We start from the raw sequence: 21118 nt of genomic DNA on the forward strand, positions 1-21118 counted from the left end.
GAGAAAATATGGCACATCATTAAACTCTTCAGCAGCTGGAAACCTATATCAGGCAAGAATGGAAATTCCAACACCAAATCTCCAGACTCATAACCTCGATGCCCAGACGTCTTCAAGAAGTTTTGAATAGAAGAGGGGATGCTACACCATGGTAAACATGCCCCTGCCCCAATTTTGAGACCAGTAGCAAGCATCAAATTTGAAATGAGCTAATTTTGTGCGTAAGATTGTAAAACTTCTCAGTTTAAAAATTTGTTATATAATTTATGTTCTGTTGTGGATAAAATATTGGCTCATGTAATTTTCAACTCTTTTAGTTGTCATTTTGTTCAAAGTTTAGAAAAAAAACCCCAAAACTAAAACCGAATTCTGACCAATTTTAATAACACAAAACAGACATTTTTTTTTTAATTTTAGTGAACAATGACTGGCAGACAACCAATTTTCGACCCCACTGACGTGCCAAAACTGTATCCAACACTCACAATGTACTCACAAGTATGATGAAGCATTCAAGGTATTTGATAACTGAACACCTGCACTTAAAACCATGAATATTAATCTGCTACTATAATCATTTTCAATCTGCTGGTTTACTCCACATTAGTGAAGTCCAACACTGAGGAAGTGACGTAATAAGCAGACAGTCATAGATCCAGCTCATCTCAAAAGGTGCTGGAGGGTCAAACACCGACAGATTCCACATGCTTGAAGTCTGTCTGTAAACGTTTGTCCATTGGGTGTTTGTTTTAAAGCAGTAGTAGTATTTGTTGAAGTCCTCATGATGTCAGTGACCTCACTTTGTGCTTTAACTTTGAGTGGATTAACTCAAAAACACAAAACATACAATGTTTTCACAAAACAACAAACGCAAAGAAGTTTCTGTCGGTGCCTGATGGCACATTAAATATCTGTAATGTAAATCAATCCTTTGTTTCATCCATCACTCATCGACTTTGCGAGCTCGGCGGCAGAATGTCCAGTGATGTTCCACTGTGTTCTCATTAGCCCGTTCGCTCATGTGATGAACACGTGTGTTGCGTATCGTAAACCCCTGAAACATGAAAATGGACACAAAGTCTTAGCACCACATTAAATCCAATTATATTATTGACTATATTTGGTTTTTAATACTTTGATTTCTTCCAAGATAATTTATTTCTACACACAATGCTAGCGGTGAGCTAAAAAAAATGGACTCACAGATTTGGAGATGAAGTCGAGGAGGTGGACACGCAGGCTGACCTCCTGTTGGTGGTCGCATGGCCCGAAGGTGAAGGACACCTGGTAATCTCTGGTGTCCATCATGTGTTTGTTCCATTTTGTGAAACTGCAGGAGATTGACTCCAGCATTGCATGGACCTGGAGAAAGAGAGAACTGTGTGAGTGGTTAAACTTTAACACCATCTCCACCAATTATGAGATTTTCTGGAGCAAATATGAAGACATTGACTCATCAATAGCGACAAAGCTTTCACCAAGGTAGGAGAGGGTGTTGAGGTTGTTACATATGTACAAAAGTACAGCTGTGCATCGTCAGCATAGCAATAGGAGAAGCCCTTGAAGCAGTTTAGTAGATGATCCAGGGTAATATGTATAAAGAAAACAGAACTGGATCAAGGATCGAGCCCTGAGGTACCCCTCACATGGGGGGCACAGATGAGGACAATGTAGTTATTAATAAGAATTCTGATGGATCTTTTAACTGAGTATGATCAGAGCCTTTGAATGGCGAGTTGCATCAGTGGGGACCCAGAATGCGGGCTCGACATGTTCATATAGCCTTCAGAGTAAAAATGTATACATAATATAATTATACAAAGTGCTAACAGAAAACCTTACAGTGCCTCCCTTCTTGACATACTGTATTTAAGTTTGTGTATCACAGTCAAAGCTGCTGTTGTTAATTTAATTTTTCAACATTGTATGCTAACCAACCCCAGTCACAACTTAGTATTTTTTGTTATTATTAATGGAATATATCAATCAATCAATCAATCAATCTTTATTTATAAAGCACTTTTCATACAAAAAAAAACTGTAGCACAAAGTGCTTTACATGGTTAAAAGCAGCCCACCCCACCCCACCCTCCCACTCACTCCCCACACTCTCATTAACATAAACGGTCATGGATACACACATTCTCTCCCCCCCCCCCCCCCCCCCCCCCCCACACACACACACACACACTTAAAGAGTAAAATATAAAAAAAATATAGATTTTTAAATTATTATAATTTTTTTTATCTGTCAGATTTTCTTCATTGTGTTGTCAGTAATTCCACAATAACTCAGACTGAAAATAATCTTAATGACAAATTAATTTAAGACTTTCAAAAGAAAGGATGCGATTGTCATGTGACTCTCGGTACTGTTAGCTGACATCAGAATGATTCGGTGGACCAGCATGAGGTTTGTTTAGAAAATACATTTCTCACTTAATAGTTTAAACATGAAATATTCACACACAAAAAAACACAAGTTACAAACATTTACAAATATGCTCTTTGAATCTTAATTATACCTATATATCACAAAAACAGCTAGCCATTTACCTTATTGTTGTGCACTTATCTTTTTATTACAGCAGTGGATAAATATGTTTAAATGGACCACAAAGCTACAGGCTGTAATGTTATATTTCATTCAACCAGCAAAAGTTGTTTTTCTAATTTCATAACATTATAAATTATAAATATTTTTTTGTTCCTGGTTAAGTGTTTGATGCCTTATTGTCAACTGGTCATATGTCCAAAATCTACAAATTAATTCATCTTCAAATTCATGTTTTTATAGAGTGATCTTCTGTGGGAGCAGCCGATCACATAATGTATGAATTTCCTTTGGGATTAATAACACTCCATGAAAAAAAAAATCAACTAACATGTTTTACTCCACAGCTGAAAGTGATTTCTGCATGGTAATACCTTACTGTCTAGTTTTTTAACTTCTTACTTTCTTAAAAGTGCATCCCCACACTATGACACACCATTGCTCTTAAAAAATTTTTTAAAATTGGTCCACTAGAATGAACAGAGAAGATGCGACTCTCTATTCAACATCTCTGAGTATAAACCCATTTGAGAGCGGTGCCAGAGATACCAACCTAGCTGTGTAAATCTGTCTAGATCTGTCAGTGGTGTCTAAAACTGAAGATAATGTCTTAGAGGACTAAAATGGAATATTCACCCTTATCTGGGTTCAAAAGAATATCATTAGCAATTTTTTAATAATACTGTTTCAGTGCTGTGGTTTCACTAGTAACCAGACTTGAATTTATCAAAGATATTGTTTCCCTGACAGGTTTATCAAGAATTTTTTAATTGAATGCAAGTTTAGAAATGGTTCTGTAATTGGGATCTAGAGAGTGTTTTTAAGTAGAGGGAAGACAATGTTTTGCAGTAATATGGAATGAAGCCAGATGAAAGGAAATGATTTATTTTAGACTAGGAAAGATGACTGGCAGAACATCATTAATAAATTTAGGAGGGACGTCAGCTTGGAAGGAAGAAGTACCTATGTGGGAGACTATATTTTAAGGAGATCTTGGAAATCAGATAAAACTTGGAAAATAAAACTTGATGAGACAGTTGATCAGATGAAAAGGATCAAGACTTTTCCATTGTCTTCTACGGCAATGAATCTAATCTGTCGGGCTTTTATCAGAGCTATGCTATTGAGAACTGATGAACATACACTAACAAACCAATGAACTAAATCACTAAATTAAAAAAATAAAATAAAATTATGTGTTGATATGGGCAGATTGGAAAGAAGAGCTGAAAACCTAGCTGCTGAATTCTCATTAATGATACAAGACTGAGGAGTTTGCTTCTGGGAAGACTGGGAAGAACACTGGCTCTGAAAAAAAAATTATACAGTCATGTGAAATACAATAAAATTATGGAGTCAAATGAAATATTCTTAACTGTGATGGGATTAAGAATATATATTTTTTTAAAAAAAGCTTTAGACTTCAAACTCCAATCTCCTGCTCTGAAGTCCATTTCTCATCTTAAACACTGAACAACATAACAGGTTTTTAATGATCAGATTTATGAGCAGAGAAGCAATGCAACAAATACAAAAGAATTAACATGAAGCTAGACATAGCTTCATTGTCTGATCATAGCCATTTAATATTCAAATAACTTGTCAATCAAATATCATATCGAAACAATAAGTAAAGAAAGGCATGCATTTAATTTCTCCACTTCATTAATCCAACAGATAGTTCTCTCTTTGAGGAGTCAGTCTGACTGAAGCTTTGTGCAGCCATCTGTCCTACTACAGAGCACTTTCTGCTGTCACACCACACCCACTGGGGAGATAATGTCGATGTTTCACCCATGTTTGCTGAGAGAGTGAAGATTTATTGCTGTGGAAGCCTTGAAGCAAAAATGTAATCCTCAAAATAACAATGATGCTTTTTTGAGGAGTTGAGCAACAAAACTTGTCACACAAGTCCATTTTAGTCCCCTGAAGGTCCTAATCTATATCAGATATTATGATGTCATCGTATTGCCTAGCAACAATCTAGCAATGGATTAAAATGACCTGTGTTTACCTTTTATACATCTATAATGCCTTATAAAGAAAGTTTATCTTATGACAATAACACCCTCCATCCATCTAAATCTACAGCTTCACTTGTCCTCAGCTGTCCCCTCCCGGTGACACTCCTGCAACACCAATCTGTCTGTAAAGCTCCAGTTTCCCTCTCCCCTCCTGAACAAGACCCAGAGATATTTAAACTCCTTTGCTTGGGGAAGCAGCTCATCCCTGACCTGGAGTGGACACCTATCCCTTTCCTGCTGAGGAAACCTAATTTTTAATTAACAAAAGCTGAATTATGCATGGTATATTATGATGCAATCACATTGCCTGGTAATCACTTAGCAACTGCCTTCTTATTGCCTTTATGTATCTACAACAGCTCACAAAAACATCTTGTTTTTTCCTCTTTTTTTTTGTATAATTTCAACAACATCTCATTTATATCTACAAAATTTGAATTATAGACTTTTAGCAGGCTATAAAGTACATGTTTGATAAAACAGCTTGGACACTCAAGTTAAAACTCCTTCTCTTGACATTGATTAATCTCTTAAAACTAATTTCTGTTCATCAGAATTACATATTTAGAGTTTTTGTCCTCATTTACACAAGTAACTCAATGCTTCTGGCTCTTTTAGTATTCATGAATCTATGAATATAACATCAGCCACCGACTCCTTCGCTTCCTTCCCCACCTCCAGAGCTTTCCTCTGCTTCTGTGAGCCCCTTTCACAAGTTTCAAGCCACATGAAGGGAGACCCAGTGCCAGTCTACACTGCTGAAGTGTGCCTTTCATTAAGCAGGCAAGGAAAAACCTGAAGCAAAGTGTGAAAATCAGGAGGTCACAAATAGAAGAAAGAGTGCTGTTCTAGGAGTCAGGGTAAAGAAGTTTAACACTTCTTGGAAAGCTTTTACTGCACACTTAAGGTATCGTCAGTTCACCCATCTGTAAAGTGCTTTCACATTGGCTGTGATTTGAAACATGTTATTTTCATTGGTTTCCACCTTGCAACGATGGTCTGGTGCCGTGCTGAGTAAAGTGCAACTGCAGCACAGCTTGTGAGATCCTGTGGATTTGACGTTTGCCATCAGTATCATGGCATACAAAAAGGCACCTAGCCAAGCTAATTTTATAAGTCTGAATTACCAAAATTACATAACACATGTTGAGTTTGTATCGAGACCACAGGAGGAAAACCCTTCCTTGAAAGGGTTTGCAATAAAATAAAATATACACAACAAGTGTGCTAACAGTCCTTGAGAAATGTACATAAACAAAGCGTAGATGTGTTATGAACAATGTGTGGATCCCAATATAGAGGTTTCAAACCTTTGCAGTTCAGGTTTCAGCACTCTCTCACCTCTTATTCACTTTGAACATGATGGTGCAATTTGTTGCCAAACTGAATTGTGGATTGTGGAGTTGGGAAATGATTAACTTTTCTAACAGGATCCAATCAAATCAAGTTATGAAAATCCCTCACAGAATAGAGAAGATGTTGCTTGTGCAGCCTGTTAGCCGTCCTGTAATTGCCCTGTTGTACATGAACACAGTAACAGTTTATCTCATACTAATGGTCTATTAGTTTGCCTTGTAAGTAATTTGTTGCTGTTGTTGAGGGTTGAACCAATGTGGCAGAGCAAACCTGGGCACTGAACAGCCTCTGGGATACAACCCACTACAGATCATAGAAAATTAGGATTAATGTATAGATTTAAAACATGTATTTAAAATTTTGTAGGAAAAAGCAAAAAATACTGGTAGCTGCTACTCCTCAGTCTCCTAGTAGATGTACCTCAGCTTTATATTTGAAAGTCCTAGGTCATTTGCAGAAAAGTTGACCTCTGACTTTGAACCTGAGGTCAAGGTCGCTGAGATTCAAACTCATCCAAGGTTTTTAGTAGTTGCGTCTATGGTACAAATTTCAAAATCCTACGTCATATCACTCTCAAGTTATTGCATTCACAACCTTGGGTGTCTACACTGTCTACCTGCCCAGTTGGGTCATGAAAATACGCCATCAATTCACTTATGATTATGGGTCAGGGGAAAAGAATTTTTAACAAATTAAATTAATGGATGTAAAGATTTGAATAAAACAAATGCTGCTGACTTTGACAGGATATTGTCGGGCGGTGGAAGGAATTCTTTGAGGACCTCCTTAATCCCACTGACACGTCTTCCATAGAGGAAGCAGAGTCTGGGGACAAGGGGGACGATTCGCCCATCATCAGGGGTGAGGTCACTGACACAGATTAACAACTTCTTGGTCTGAGGGATAGGTAAGATTCGGCTCTGGAAGGCTCTGGATTTTATAGGGCTGTCTTGGTTGACACTAGGGCTGCACGATTTTGCATAAAATGAGAATCACGATTTTTTTGCTTAGAATTGAGATCATGATTCTCTCACGATTTTCTTTTCCAATATAAATATTTATTGCACTTATTAACTGCACATCAACTTTGTAACAGTTGAAACTGAACATAAAAACAATAAATAAACATAAAAACAATAAATGCCTCACATTTTGTGGTTGCCGCAAAATGTTGTACTGCTTGAAATTCCGTCTCCACCGTTGCTCGACACTGCGTGTATAGAGCAGGTAGTGCAACAATAGAAAAATAGTTGCGGGACGGCACTGTGTAGCGTTTGTCTAGGGTGTTGATCATTTTCCTAAATCCCTCGTTTTGCACAGTGTTGATATATCTTTGGTCAGGTGATAAGTAATAGCCTCCGTAATTTCTTTGTGCCTGCGGGAGTTCGACGGGTATGGGGAAGCGCTGTATAAGGTTCCCGTTATTGATGTTTGGGTGGTTGACCGGGACGAATTTTCTCCTGTCACTTTCTCGTCATCCCTGACGTGTTCTCCGTTGTTTTTTCCCTGCCAATTTGAGCATCACGGCACAGCTTCTGTATCACGTGGTATAAGGCTCCGCCCTTGTCATTTGTTGAGCAGGAAGAGTGAGCGCTTGTTTTCATGCAGATTACGTCCCGGATCAAAACGCGGTACAATCGTCGTCGTCTTTTTTTTTTTTTTTTTTGAAATCGTTGTCATTTGGAAATGAGATCGCACGTAAGTATGAATCGAGATCGCGATTTTCTAACGATTAATCGTGCAGCCCTAGTTGACACACCTTTACAATGTTACAGGGAGATCAGATATATATCGGCTGATGATATAAAAACATCTATGGTTTCATATTATGCTATTGTTTGTTTCATGGTGTCGCAAAATAAGCTGTTTACAGCAATATTTTTTCTCTGCCAGGGCTGCCCTTTGTCACAGATTCTATCCATAATTTTTATGGACAGAATTTCTAGGTATAGTCAGGTGGCAGTAGGCTTTCACTTGGGCGGTGCCAGAATCTTGCCTCTGCTTTTTGCAGACGGTGTGGTTCTATTGGCTTCATCAGGTGTGGCCTCCAGCTCGCACTGGAACAGTTTGCAGCTGAGGGTGAAGCATCAGGAATGAGAATCAGCACTGAAGTCTGAAGCCATGGTACTCAGCTGGAAAAGGGTGGAGTACCCATGCCGGGCCAGGAACGAATTACTGCCCCAAGTGGTCGACTACTGGTGATGGCCAGAGGGGCTGATGGCGCGATATGGCAGCCTCGCTTCTGTCAGTCTGCCCCAGGGCAGCTGTGGCTACAACAGTAGCTTGCCTCCACCAGTGTGTGAATGTCAGAGTGAATGAATAGTGGAATTGTAAAGCGCTTTGAGGGTCCCAAAAAGCGCTATATAAATGCAATCCATTATTATTATTATTATTATTATTATTATTATTATTATTATTATTATTATAAGTGAAAGAGTTTAAGTATCTCGGGCTCCTGTGAGGGGAGAGGGCATGTCCCACTGAGAGGAGGCCCTGGGTAGACCCAGGACAGGCTGGAGAGATTATATCTCTTGGCTGGCCTGGGAACACCTTGGTGTTTTCCCAGATAAGCTGGAGGAGGTGGCCGGGAAAAGGGAGGCCTGGGCTTCCCTGTTTAGGCTGCTGCCCCTGCAACCTGGCCCCGTAAAAGCGTAAGAAGATGGATGAAAGCAAGTGTATTTACTGAAGCATTGGAAATCCAGAGATAAAGACCAGCTTTGTGATTTTCCACAGAAAAAAAACCTAAGTAACAAGGAACATGACCGATCAAGGTCACTGCAGGAAATCTGGAGTTCCCGTTAAAAAACAAATTGGATAGTTTTACCCGCTAATATAACCTGAGAAAAAAAAGTATTTGAGAATGTGTCTGTCTCCAGGGGAATGGTAATGTGTTGAATCAAGGATATCCTGTCTTTAGCTGAAAAAAATGCACAGTTTTAACTTTTTCTCCTTGGCTCCATGACTTCATCTTTGTTTGTGGGATTATGAAAGAATCTGACTATGCTGGCATTAGGTATTTGTTGTCCTGCCGTTTGCCCTCTAGTGGTTGTTTTTGTGTATTTTTACTCTGCAAGATCTAGCCAGAGGCAGTTTCACCTCTGTTAATCTGTTGCCATCCATGCCTTCACAAGTTGATGAACGGCATCATCTGTGAGTAATATTGTTTGCAACTTGTGTGCATTATTATTTGTTGTAAAGGCGTGATATAGTTTGTAGTTTGAATTTAATTTGAATGCATGTATAACCTAAGCTCGTAAGGTTAAGCTAGTTCATATGCCATGTGGTTTCCTTAACATTTTGATCATGAGCGTGATTTCATTTGATGTTTTATTGGGGCACTCACCAAACAGATAAATATTGTGCTCATATTTTTGAATATGTGACTTACTGGTGTGTTTGTTATATTGTATATTGATGCAAAATTTTTATTGGTTTATTTCTGGTTTTGTCAACAGTTTCACACTTTTTCCTTATTAAATCATCCAACTCAACACATCGGCCTGTTCCTTGGATTTTGATTAGGAGAGTGTTTAGCTGTCTGTATAGCTGAGTCTACATTCACGAGGACAACACTTAGTGAGGACAGAACACTGACATTATAGAATAGCTGGCAGCAATGAGCTCAATAAAAGGGTCTACAACAAGAAGTGATTAATTCGTGAGGTAACTGCATGCTTTAATAGGCTGGAGATCTTTTATGAATTTTGAAGCAGATGCAAGATAAAAGGGGCTAAAATGCACCCAGAACTGAAATTAGTATTTTGCATTGCTGACGTACCCTAAAATAGTCAACTTCCTCAAGGCAAGATCACTCAATCACAGACAGTTTGTGGTAGTTTTGGAGGAGCATGAGACTGAACATGGTGACATAGGCTACCACAGAACAGTCAGATGGCTCAGCCTGAAAACAGTGCTGAAGAGTATGGGACCTGAGAGCAGAAATTCCTGTTTTGTGAGAAGAGAGTCAAGGAGAGGTAAGACTTAAGAGAGGGAAATCTTACCGATATTTCTTCCCTCTCTGTGACAGTCTACTTCAGACACTGAACCTGACTTCAACGGACTTGTTCAAGCGCAAAATAGATTTCTGTCACTTAAGAAGAAATAACTGAAAAAAAATGGCTGGCAAAAACATGCACATTTTATTCACAACAGTTTTGGGGAATGTTGTTTGACATGTTCAATACCTAACTTACAAGCAACCAGTTAAGCATGTCTTTATTGACCTGGGGCATTCCTGCAAAAGCTGATTTTCATTTTATGGTTAAATAAAGGTTAAAAATGTCACACACAAAACTCTAGCAACCCAAAACCTGCGACTGTGTGTAGCTAAACTCCTCACAAACACAGTTAAATGATCAGTATCCAAGGTTACGTCTACACTAGCCCGGATAGATTTGAAAACGGTGTTTTCGTCTGAAAACCCTCTGCGTCCACACTAGCGTTTTCAGTTGTTTTTGCAGAGTTGCGCGTCCACATTGAAACGGTCGAAAACACTTACGTTCCAGTACTGCGCATGCGTGAAACGCAAGAAGATTCGACCTGCCTCATTTCTGTCTGCTGCTTATTTACTTTCCAGCTCTTTGAAACGTCGTGGCAAAATGTTGAGGAAAAGCACCAAGTTTTATAAATGGACTAACAATGAGGTGGAGTTTTTGCTGCCAGTAACACAAAAGTACAAAGTTGCAAAAGAGAGTTAAAGAATTTGAAGAAAAGCTATCTGGAGCATGTACAGACTGATATTAATCTTTAATAAGGCTGTCAAAATTGAGAGCAAACAAAACAACTGCTGTGTCTTAGTTTAATTGGTCACATGACTGCATCATATGACTAACATGCGTCATCATTTTAGAAAGTCTGCATTTTCGCTGTTCACACTGCGACGCAAGAGCAGTTTTGCACGTTTTCAAATGTATGCGTTTTCGAGAGCGTTTTGAAAATGCTGCGTTTTCCATGAGCGAAAACACCATCTCAGTGTGGACGGGAGGCCAAAACGGAGAAAAAACGATGCGTTTTCAAACAAAAACGCATTAGTGTGGACGTAGCCAAAGCTACTGTTTTTATTGTTTCTTCACCACTTCCAGGTGTGAGGACATTGAAGAGAGAAAAAAATAAATACTGCAGAGTCATCACACTCTTCAGAGTCTGTGACAAGAAGATTTTAAACTTCAGTGAACGTAGAAAGATATTCAACAATTTAAGATTCCAGAATTAATAATATATAAGGGGAAAAAATGCAATACTGTAAATGTTAACTTCACACAGTGTACTTTTTCCAAAAAGCACGTCACATCACTTATTTTGTAGTGATTAAACTAGTTAAAAGAAATAGCCTATTATAGGAGTCCCAAATTAGTTATGGTAAAACTGTAATAATTAGTATTATTTTTTAAAAAGTAACATTTCCAGGCAGCATGTATAGACACTCAATGGAAAATGCAAAAGCAGTAGCAGAACTTAAAATTTATGAATCAGGCATTAAGCATAAAAAACTAATCACTTTTATTCAAAATTGTTTGTTTTTTTCTAGAAGCAGACTCAGAAGCAGTCTAAAGGAAAAATAAATCAATATACTGTATAATCTGCTGTGATAAATCAATACAGCCTGACCAGGCCTGTTCCCACTGACCTTGGTGGTGATGGTGAGCTGGGTGATGATGACTGCAACAGGATTGGAGTACTTGGAGAGCTTCCTGGTGCTGGACAGCTCAACCACCTCTTCGTAGCTGTCTGTGGGGTAGGGCAGATGCGGCTTGGGGTCTCCCAGGCACTGGATAAGGGGCTCAATCTGATAGAAGTCAGCCTCCTTTCTTAGCAGCTCCGTCTCCTTGAAGTCACATGGCAATGTGAGCTCTGACGTCCGCAGGAAGTTGAGGATGTAGCTGAAATAGCAGAACCAGAGACAAGATCAGTCAAGACTGCTGAGCCAACAATTCTGAGCTGTCAGTTAAAGTTGGGGCAGGAGAGCTGCTAAATGATGTGCAAGTAAGCAAAATAATCATGTTTCATACATTTTTTCCTAATGTTCACTCTATATGACATTAAAGAGATGTTATATAGATTGGGGTGGCTGTGGCTCAGGTGGTAAAGCAGATCAGCTACTGATTGGAAGGTAGGTGGTTCGATCCTTGGCTTCCCCATGCCAAGTATCCTTGGCTTCCCCATGCCAAGGATACTTGGCCTAGTTGCTCTCCGATGCGTTCATCGGAATGTGAATGTTGGTTAGACTGCAATTGAGTTTAGAAGTGCTTGTATGAATGGGGTGAATGAGACATGTTGTATACAGTGCTTTGAGTACTCCAGGAGAGCAGAAAAGCGCTATATAAGAATCAGTCCATTAAAGAGAGAGCATATTCCTAATCATCACCAACAAAAGGTTTCCTCCACTGACTTTGATTTATTTATATACTACAGTGGAGTCTAATATGTGAAAAAGCACCATTTAGTAGATTTATATGTTATTTTAATAATCTGTCCATCCAGTGCATCCATCGTCTACCACTGCTTCCAGGTCCCGGAGGAGGCTATCTAAGCAGAGATGCCCAGATCTTTCTCTCCCAAGCTAACTTGTCTAGCTCTTCAGCGAGGCATTCCCAAGTGTTAGGATTCAGAAATTCTTTATTTCTGTCATATAATCTGCCTTATGATGAATGCATTAAGAATATGTTTTACAGTATTATTTTATCAGGAATATTTCTTATAGGGCTCATATTACATTAAAGATGTTTGTGATCACATTGACCTTTCTATTCACAGGTTTAGTTCATTTTATACACAATGCATAACTGTGCTTATTTAGGATTGACGTTCCATCCAAGAGGGTCTTAAGCTTCCCTGGTGAGAGTGTCCAGGTGATACATGTTGAGGGAGGATGAGAACATAGCAGGTTAATTGCATGCAGGCTTACATTACATATATAAATCTAGTAGCAGGCTTGAGCGAAGGCCCAAGTGTCTTCTGCTTCTTTCTGAGACCTGCGGCAGTTCTGTCTACTTAGTGATTGGTGACGAGGGTCAATAATTAGCCCTAAGGGAACCTGAGGCTTTAAGTTAATTACCTTAAAAGGCGAGTGTTATAGAATAGAGAAGTTATATGTCTGATTATAGCTATTAAAAATGTACAAGATGTACTCATGTCTGTCAACAGTGTATTTTTGACCTGTACTTGACGTGTACGTGGGGGCGTACATTTTCTGTCCTATAAAACCCCCCTTCAGTGTATTCTTGTCAGAAGAGGACATATGCTGATGCTTCTTCTCCTGTGTAATAAACTCATAGTTTGATTGCACTTTTCTGGAGCCTCCGTCGTTTCTTGTCTGGTCTGCAGTTGATCGATCTCGCTTCACAAGTCAGCCAAAAAGCACAGAGGGAGATGTACTAAGCGGGGCAAATTAGTGTACGGTTGCAAATGAACCAATGGGAATGGAAAGTTTTCCAGGTGATCTGCTAACAATTTGCTTGTTTATATAGAAGGACATCCCCGAGTGGGACTCACCCAATTATTGGGGTTAGGTTAACTGGTGATTCTAATTTGGTTGTATTCTAGTTGGTGTGAATGTGAGTATGAATGGTTGTCTGTTTCTCTGTGTAGAACACATTGGCAACCTGTCCCGGGTGTACCCCATTTCTTGTGCCATGGCAAGACAGGCTCCATTCCCCACAACCCTGAATTAGATAAGCGGGGAAAAAAACAGATGGATGGATGGCTATACCAAGACGCAGCCACTTTATTTCACTAATGACCGGCATTCTGCCAAGAGCAGCACAAATTAGCAGGTCATAAACAAACAGAGCCAATGAGGAAACGAGTAACATACTGATAAAAAATTACAGTGTAAATGCAGAGTTTATCAATTTGTTTCTCTCTGAAAAGAGCAAGGCAATTTAGATCAGTGAGAGGAAGCTAAAGGAAAAATCAATGTTTCTATCATAAGGGCTAACTCATCTGTTAAAAAAAGAAATAGCTGGAGGCTGTGTGTGGATAAAGGTGTGTAAATTCTGGATGAATCTGTATCCTTGTATCCCTCAGACACACCACATTAATTTCTGCTCTGTTTCACTGAAATTTTAGCATTACTGAGGACCAGACAGACAAACATTCAGGTTAAGGACTCAATGCAAAGCTTTAAGAGAGAGACAATGTTTTGGCATTGTGCTGACAGCTTTGAGCCATCCACCTGTGCCAATTACACACTCATTCTGATAAATACTCCCTCCATCATCACACATGAAAGAACACTCCTAGTGGCAACACATGCATATCAGTCACAAGCTACGATGCTTTTTCTGTATTAAATCGAGCACAATCTAATGCCACAAACCTATATCAGGTCTGTGTGATTTATTTAAATAATGTCCTCCTAAAATGTTGTGTTATGAAAGGAAAACTCATAAATTCTTATGAAAGAATTAACAGGCTGCAGAATTTCGCTTGGTCCCCAGCAACCACCACATTCTGGTCAGATGCCCAAACCATCTCAACTGAGTTAGGACTCCCCTCTTGAATGACCAAGCTGCTCGCCCTATCTCTAAGCGCCAAGTCATTCAGAAGGGGTCAGCAAATGGAATCCTAACTTTGTTGCAGGGGTTTGTGTGCCTGAGTGATACCAGAGGCTATGTTGTCAGGGGCAACTTGCCTCAGTAGGGACTCCCAGGGGAAACTGATCTTTGGGGCCAGAGTAAGTGTGACTGAAAAGACCTCTATCAAGGATTACAGCAACCTTGCACTGATCAATAATACCACATCCTAACTATTGAACCAGGCCTGTAGGAGGGGCTCGTTTGCATGCTCTGACAGTAAATGAAAGCAGCTACAGAGAACACATCCTAATCCAAAAAAATGCTAGAAATATACCTGTGAGGGTAAAGGAAAGTTAAACTGAAGGATATTTTACGATAAAAGCAATGAATTATGCTAAAAATGGTGATATTTTTATTGTTTGGCAGTAGTGACCTTCAGCTATATAAACCAAAATAAGGTTGCTTGTTATAATGAACATATATGCATGCTTTGCCTAACATCTGAGTGCTGGTCCTGGCTCAGCTTCGGCGCCTTGTGAGCTCATCACTGGACCCACTTCAGTTTGCCTACCAGCCTGGCATTGGAGCGGATGATGCCGTCATTCACCTCCTACATCGCTACCTCGCTCACCTGGAGACCGCTGGGAGCACTGTGAGAATCATGTTCTTTGATTTCTCCAGTGCCTTCAACACTATTCTTCCCTCGGTTCTGAAGGACAAGCTGGAGAACTCTGGAGTGGACCATCACCTCACTACCTGGATTTTGGACTACCTCACCGACCGACCACAGTATGTGAGGACTCAGGGCTGTGTGTCGGACAGGGTCGTCTGCAGTACGGGGGCCCCACAGGGAACGGTTCTGGCTCCGTTCCTCTTCACCATCTACACTGCAGACTTCTCCCACAACTCCACCCAGTGCTTCCTGCAGAAGTTCTCTGATGACTCTGCTATAGTCGGCCTCATCACTGATGGGGACGACAAGGAGTACAGAGGACTGACTCAGGACTTTGTGGACTGGTGCCAGCTGAACTACCTCCAGATCAATGCCAGTAAAACCAAGGAGCTGGTGGTAGACTTCCGCAGGCACAAACATCCTCCACTGCAACCACTGAACATCCAAGGTATGGACATTGAGACTGTGGACAGCTACAGGTACCTTGGTGTTCATCTGAACAACAAACTGGACTGGACTCATAACTCAGACGCCCTCTACAGGAAAGGGCAGAGCAGGCTGTACCTGCTGCGGAGACTCAGGTCGTTTGGAGTGGAGGGCCCACTCCTGAAGACCTTCTATGACTCTGTGGTGGCCTCAGCCATCTTTTATGGTGTGGTCTGCTGGGGTGGCAGCATCTCTGCTGGGGACAGGAAGAGACTGAACAGGCTGATCCGAAGGGCCAGCTCTGTTCTAGGATGCCCTCTGGACCCAGTGGAGGTTGTGAGTGACAGGAGAATGGTGGCTAAGCTGTCATCCCTGTTGGACAACATCTCCCACCCCATGCATGAGACTGTGACAGCACTGAGCAGCTCCTTCAGTGGGAGACTGCGGCACCCACGGTGTGGGACGGAGAGATTTCGCAGGTCTTTCCTCCCCACTGCTGTCAGACTCCACAACAAAGACTTTAACTGATCAAACACACACATCTACAAATGTGCAATAACACAAATGTGCAATAATCTTTCTGGCACCATTGTATTTTTCACTCTGTTGTATATAGCATTTGTATTCTATTTTTATCCTATGTATATTTTATTCTATTTTATTCTACTGTATATAGTATTCTATTTTTATTCTATTCTGTACAGTTGTGTACTGTATTTATTCTTATTTTATTTTATTCTAATTGTCCTTCATAACTTTTGCACTGTCCACTTCCTGCTGTGACAAAACAAATTTCCCACGTGTGGGACTAATAAAGGTTATCTTATCTTATCTTATCTTATCTTATCTTAGTTTATTCCAAATGTACTCCAAAATGGTTGGAGTTTTTTCCCCACTTCATGCACAGTTCTTTACTTGAATCTGTTTTTCTGTGATGAAAGAAAACAATAAACAGTGATATAGGGCTTTTCTGTAAGTGTCCTGTCAGCAGGTCTATGTGAACATAACACTATCATCTGTGCTCATTAAAACTAACCATGCTAACAATTCTGTGTATGATGACAAAACCAGATCTGATTGGATATCAGCTCATACTTAAGCCACCAAACAGGTCATATTATAGTCATAGTGTGATAGAAACTCTGGGTTTTGGGAGCTGGATGTGCATTTACCAAATACAAACAGGAAATCTCAACAACCATAGAGACTCTCTAAACTGCAGTCTAAAAATATGTCTGTGAAGGTTCTCAGTCATCCAGGTCATCGTAGTCAAAGGAGTTAGCAAAGAAAAGCGTCTGGACTTCTTAAAGTTGCTTGAAGACGTTTCACCTCTCATCCAAGAAGCTTCTTCAGTTCTAAGGTCAAATGGCCGAGAGTCCCAGATTTAAACCCAGTGGGAGTATCCCCCCAAAGAGGGACAAAGGACCCCCTGGTGATCCTCTAATCACATGAGCCAAGGTGTGAAAGCGGGTGTGGGACCTAATCAGCCAGGGTTTCGGGTGAGCTCATTGTTAAACCTGGCCCCACCTTGTCGTGTGAATTCCTGAGGTCAGATGGCCCAGAATGTGAGTGGGCATTAGGGCGTCTGGGGAGGGAACTCAAAACTGGATTATAGATGGCAGACAGTTGGTGTCGTAAACCACCGCCTCTGTTCAAAGATGGTCGCTCACAGTGGACATAGATGGCCTCTTTCACTCCTCTTTCAAACCATCTGTCCTCTCTGTCCAAAATGTGAACATTGGCATCCTCGAAAGAGTGACCTTTGTCCTTAAGATGCAGATGGACTGCTGAGTCTTGTCCTGTGGAGGTGGCTCTTCTATGTTGTGCCATGCGCTTGTGAAGTGGCTGTTTGGTCTCTCTAATGTAGAGGTCTGGGCATTCCTCGCTGCACTGTACAGCATACACCACGTTGTTAAGTCTGTGTTTTGGAGTTTTGTCTTTCGGGTGAACCAGTTTCTGTCTGAGTGTGTTGCTGGGTCTGAAGTACACTGGGATGTCGTGCTTGGAGAAAACTCTCCTGAGTTTCTCTGATACACCGGCTACATAGGGAATAACAACGTTGTTGCGTCTGTCTTCCTTATCCTCCCTCGCTGGTGTCTGATCTTCTTTTCTGTGCCTCTTTGCTGACTTTATGAACGCCCAGTTAGGATAACCGCACGTTTTGAGTGCTTCCTTTACGTGTGTGTGTTCCTTATTTTTTCCCTCAGACTTAGAGGGAACATGTTCTGCCCGGTGGTGTAGGGTCCTGATTACTCCAAGTTTGTGTTCCAGAGGGTGATGGGAGTCAAAGAGGAGGTACTGGTCCGTGTGTGTGGGCTTCCGGTAAACTTCGATGTTGAGGCTGCCATTCTCTTCAATGTGCACAGCGCAGTCCAGGAAAGGCAAACAGTTGTCCTTTGTGTCTTCCCTGGTGAACTTGATGTTTTTATCCACAGCGTTAAGATAAGATAAGATAAGATAAGATAAGATAAGATAAGATAAGATAAGATAAGATAAGATAAGATAAGATAAGATAAGATAAGATAAGATAAGATAAGATAAGATAAGATAAGATAAGATAAGATAACCTTTATTAGTCCCACACGTGGGAAATTTGTTTTGTCACAGCAGGAAGTGGACAGTGCAAAAGTTATGAAGGACACTTAGAATAAAATAAAATAAGAATAAATACAGTACACAACTGTACAGAATAGAATAAAAATAGAATACTATATACAGTAGAATAAAATAGAATAAAATATACAATAGGATAAAAATAGAATACAAATGCTATATACAACAGAGTTAATGTGCGCAGTGAAGGATTCCACTTCTTGTGTCTTGATTTTGACCCAGGTGTCATCTACATATCTGTACCACTGGCTGGGTACTCTTCTTTTGAAAGAGCCAAGAGCCTTCCTTTCCACTTCCTCCATGTAAAGGTTGGCTACAATCGGTGACACGGGGGAGCCCATGGCACGGCCATGTTTTTGTCTGTAGAAGCCTTCGTTGTATTTGAAGTATGTTGTGGTAAGGCAGAGGTCTAACAGTGTGCAGATCTGATCAGGTGTGAAGTTGGTCCTGTCTTCCAAGGAGTTGTCTTCTTGTAGTCGTTTTCTGACAGTCTCCACTGCTTCCGTGGTGGGTATGCAAGTGAAGAGAGAGACTACATCAAAGGACACCATGGTTTCATCTGGATCCAGGGTAAGTTTCTGGACCTTGTCGGTGAAGTCGGTGGAGTTCTTGATGTGGTGTGGGGTGTTCCCCACCAGAGGTGCAAGGATGGTAGCAAGGTGTTTCGCAATGTTATAAGTGGCTGAGTTTATGCTACTGACTATGGGTCTGAGTGGGACCCCTTCCTTGTGGATTTTAGGAAGTCCATAAATGCAGGGTATGGCATCCCCTGGATAAAGGCGGTGATATGTGAGGCAGTCAATGATTTTGTCCTTTTCAAGGTCTTGAAGGCAAGCTATAACTTTCTTTTTGTAGCTGCTTGTGGGGTCTCGCTTTAAAGCTTCGTAGGTGTTGTTGTCACTGAGGAGAGTAGTGATCTTTGTGTGGTAATCTGTTGTGTTTAGGACCACGGTGCACCTTCCCTTATCAGCTGGTAATATAGTGATGTTGTGGTCTTTGTTCAGGGAAGCGACGGCCTTCTTTTCTTGTAATGTAAGGTTAGACGGAGGGACTTTCGCACTGGAGAGGGTGGCTGAGACTTTCATCCTGATTTGCGCTGCTTCTGTCTGTGATAATTTATTAATCCGTATGGCGGTTTCTGTGGCTGTGATGAGGTCCACTATGGGCACCATCTAAAAAGATGGTGTGGCCACAGATTCCAGAGTATGCTGCCCTGTCAGGACCTTGCTCTGAGCCTGGAAGGTTCTGAGAAAGGGGGGGCTGCTGGTGCCTGTCCCGGAAGCCTCTCCCTCCACTTAAACATACAGTGGCTTGCAAAAGTATTCGGCCCCCTTGAACTTTTCCACATTTTGTCACATTACAGCCACAAACATGAATCAATTTTATTGGAATTCCACGTGAAAGACCAATACAAAGTGGTGTACACGTGAGAAGTGGAACGAAAATCATACATGATTCCAAACATTTTTTACAAATAAATAACTGAAAAGTGGGGTGTGCGTAATTATTCAGCCCCCTGAGTCAATACTTTGTAGAACCACCTTTTGCTGCAATTCCAGCTGCCAGTCTTTTAGGGTATGTCTCTACCAGCTTTGCACATCTAGAGACTGAAATTCTTGCCCATTCTTCTTTGCAAAACAGCTCCAGCTCAGTCAGATTAGATGGACAGCGTTTGTGAACAGCAGTTTTCAGATCTTGCCACAGATTCTCGATTGGATTTAGATCTGGACTTTGACTGGGCCATTCTAACACATGGATGTGTTTTGTTTTAAACCATTCCATTGTTGGCCTGACTTTATGTTTAGGGTCGTTGTCCTGCTGGAAGGTGACCCTCCGCCCCAGTCTCAAGTCTTTTGCAGACTCCAAGAGGTTTTCTTCCAAGATTGCCCTGTATTTGGCTCCATCCATCAACTCTGACCAGCTTCCCTGTCCCTGCTGAAGAGAAGCACCCCCAGAGCATGATGCTGCCACCACCATATTTGACAGTGGGGATGGTGTGTTCAGAGTGATGTGCAGTGTTAGTTTTCCGCCACACATAGCGTTTTGCATTTTGGCCAAAAAGTTCCATTTTGGTCTCATCTGACCAGAGCACCTTCTTCCACATGTTTGCTGTGTCCCCCACATGGCTTGTGGCAAACTGCAAACGGGACTTCTTATGGTTTTCTGTTAACAATGGATTTCTTCTTGTCACTGTTCCATAAAGGCCAACTTTGTGCAGTGCACGACTAATAGTTGTCCTATGGACAGATTCCCCCACCTGAGCTGTAGATCTCTGCAGCTCGTCCAGAGTCACCATGGGCCTCTTGGCTGCATTTCTGATCAGCGCTCTCCTTCTTCGCAGTGTGAGTTTAGGTGGCCGGCCTTGTCTTGGTAGGTTTACAGTTGTGCCATACTCCTTCCATTTCTGAATGATCGCTTGAACAGTGCTCCGTGGGATGTTCAAGGCTTGGGAAATCTTTTTGTAGCCTAAGCCTGCTTTAAATTTCTCAATAACTTTATCCCTGACCTGTCTGGTGTCTAAATCCAATCGAGAATCTGTGGCAAGATCTGAAAACTGCTGTTCACAAACGCTGTCCATCTAATCTGACTGAGCTGGAGCTGTTTTGCAAAGAAGAATGGGCAAGGATTTCAGTCTCTAGATGTGCAAAGCTGGTAGAGACATACCCTAAAAGACTGGCAGCTGGAATTGCAGCAAAAGGTGGTTCTACAAAGTATTGACTCAGGGGGCTGAATAATTACGCACACCCCACTTTTCAGTTATTTATTTGTAAAAAATGTTTGGAATCATGTATGATTTTTGTTCCACTTCTCACGTGTACACCACTGTGTATTGGTCTTTCACGTGGAATTCCAATAACATTGATTCATGTTTGTGGCTGTAATGTGACAGAATGTGGAAAAGTTCAAGGGGGCCGAATACTTTTGCAAGCCACTGTAGCTCTCAGCTGGTGTTGAG

General features: G+C 41.0%; 1 protein-coding gene across 1 annotated transcript in view; it reads right to left on the minus strand.

Annotated features, from left to right (window-relative positions):
* Positions 1-362: 362 nt before the first annotated feature.
* The window catches only part of kctd6a (potassium channel tetramerization domain containing 6a), a 35224-nt gene continuing 14468 nt past the window's right edge, over positions 363-21118 (minus strand). The window contains exons 4-6 of the mRNA XM_063473679.1: positions 11561-11813; positions 1204-1362; positions 363-1054 (exon numbers count right to left, since the gene is read on the minus strand). Of these exons, the coding sequence (XP_063329749.1) occupies positions 944-1054; positions 1204-1362; positions 11561-11813 (523 nt within the window). The 3' untranslated portion in view covers positions 363-943. The remainder of the gene's footprint in view (positions 1055-1203; positions 1363-11560; positions 11814-21118) is intronic.

This window comes from Pelmatolapia mariae, linkage group LG5, assembly GCF_036321145.2.
Source record: "Pelmatolapia mariae isolate MD_Pm_ZW linkage group LG5, Pm_UMD_F_2, whole genome shotgun sequence".
Lineage (NCBI taxonomy): Eukaryota > Metazoa > Chordata > Actinopteri > Cichliformes > Cichlidae > Pelmatolapia > Pelmatolapia mariae.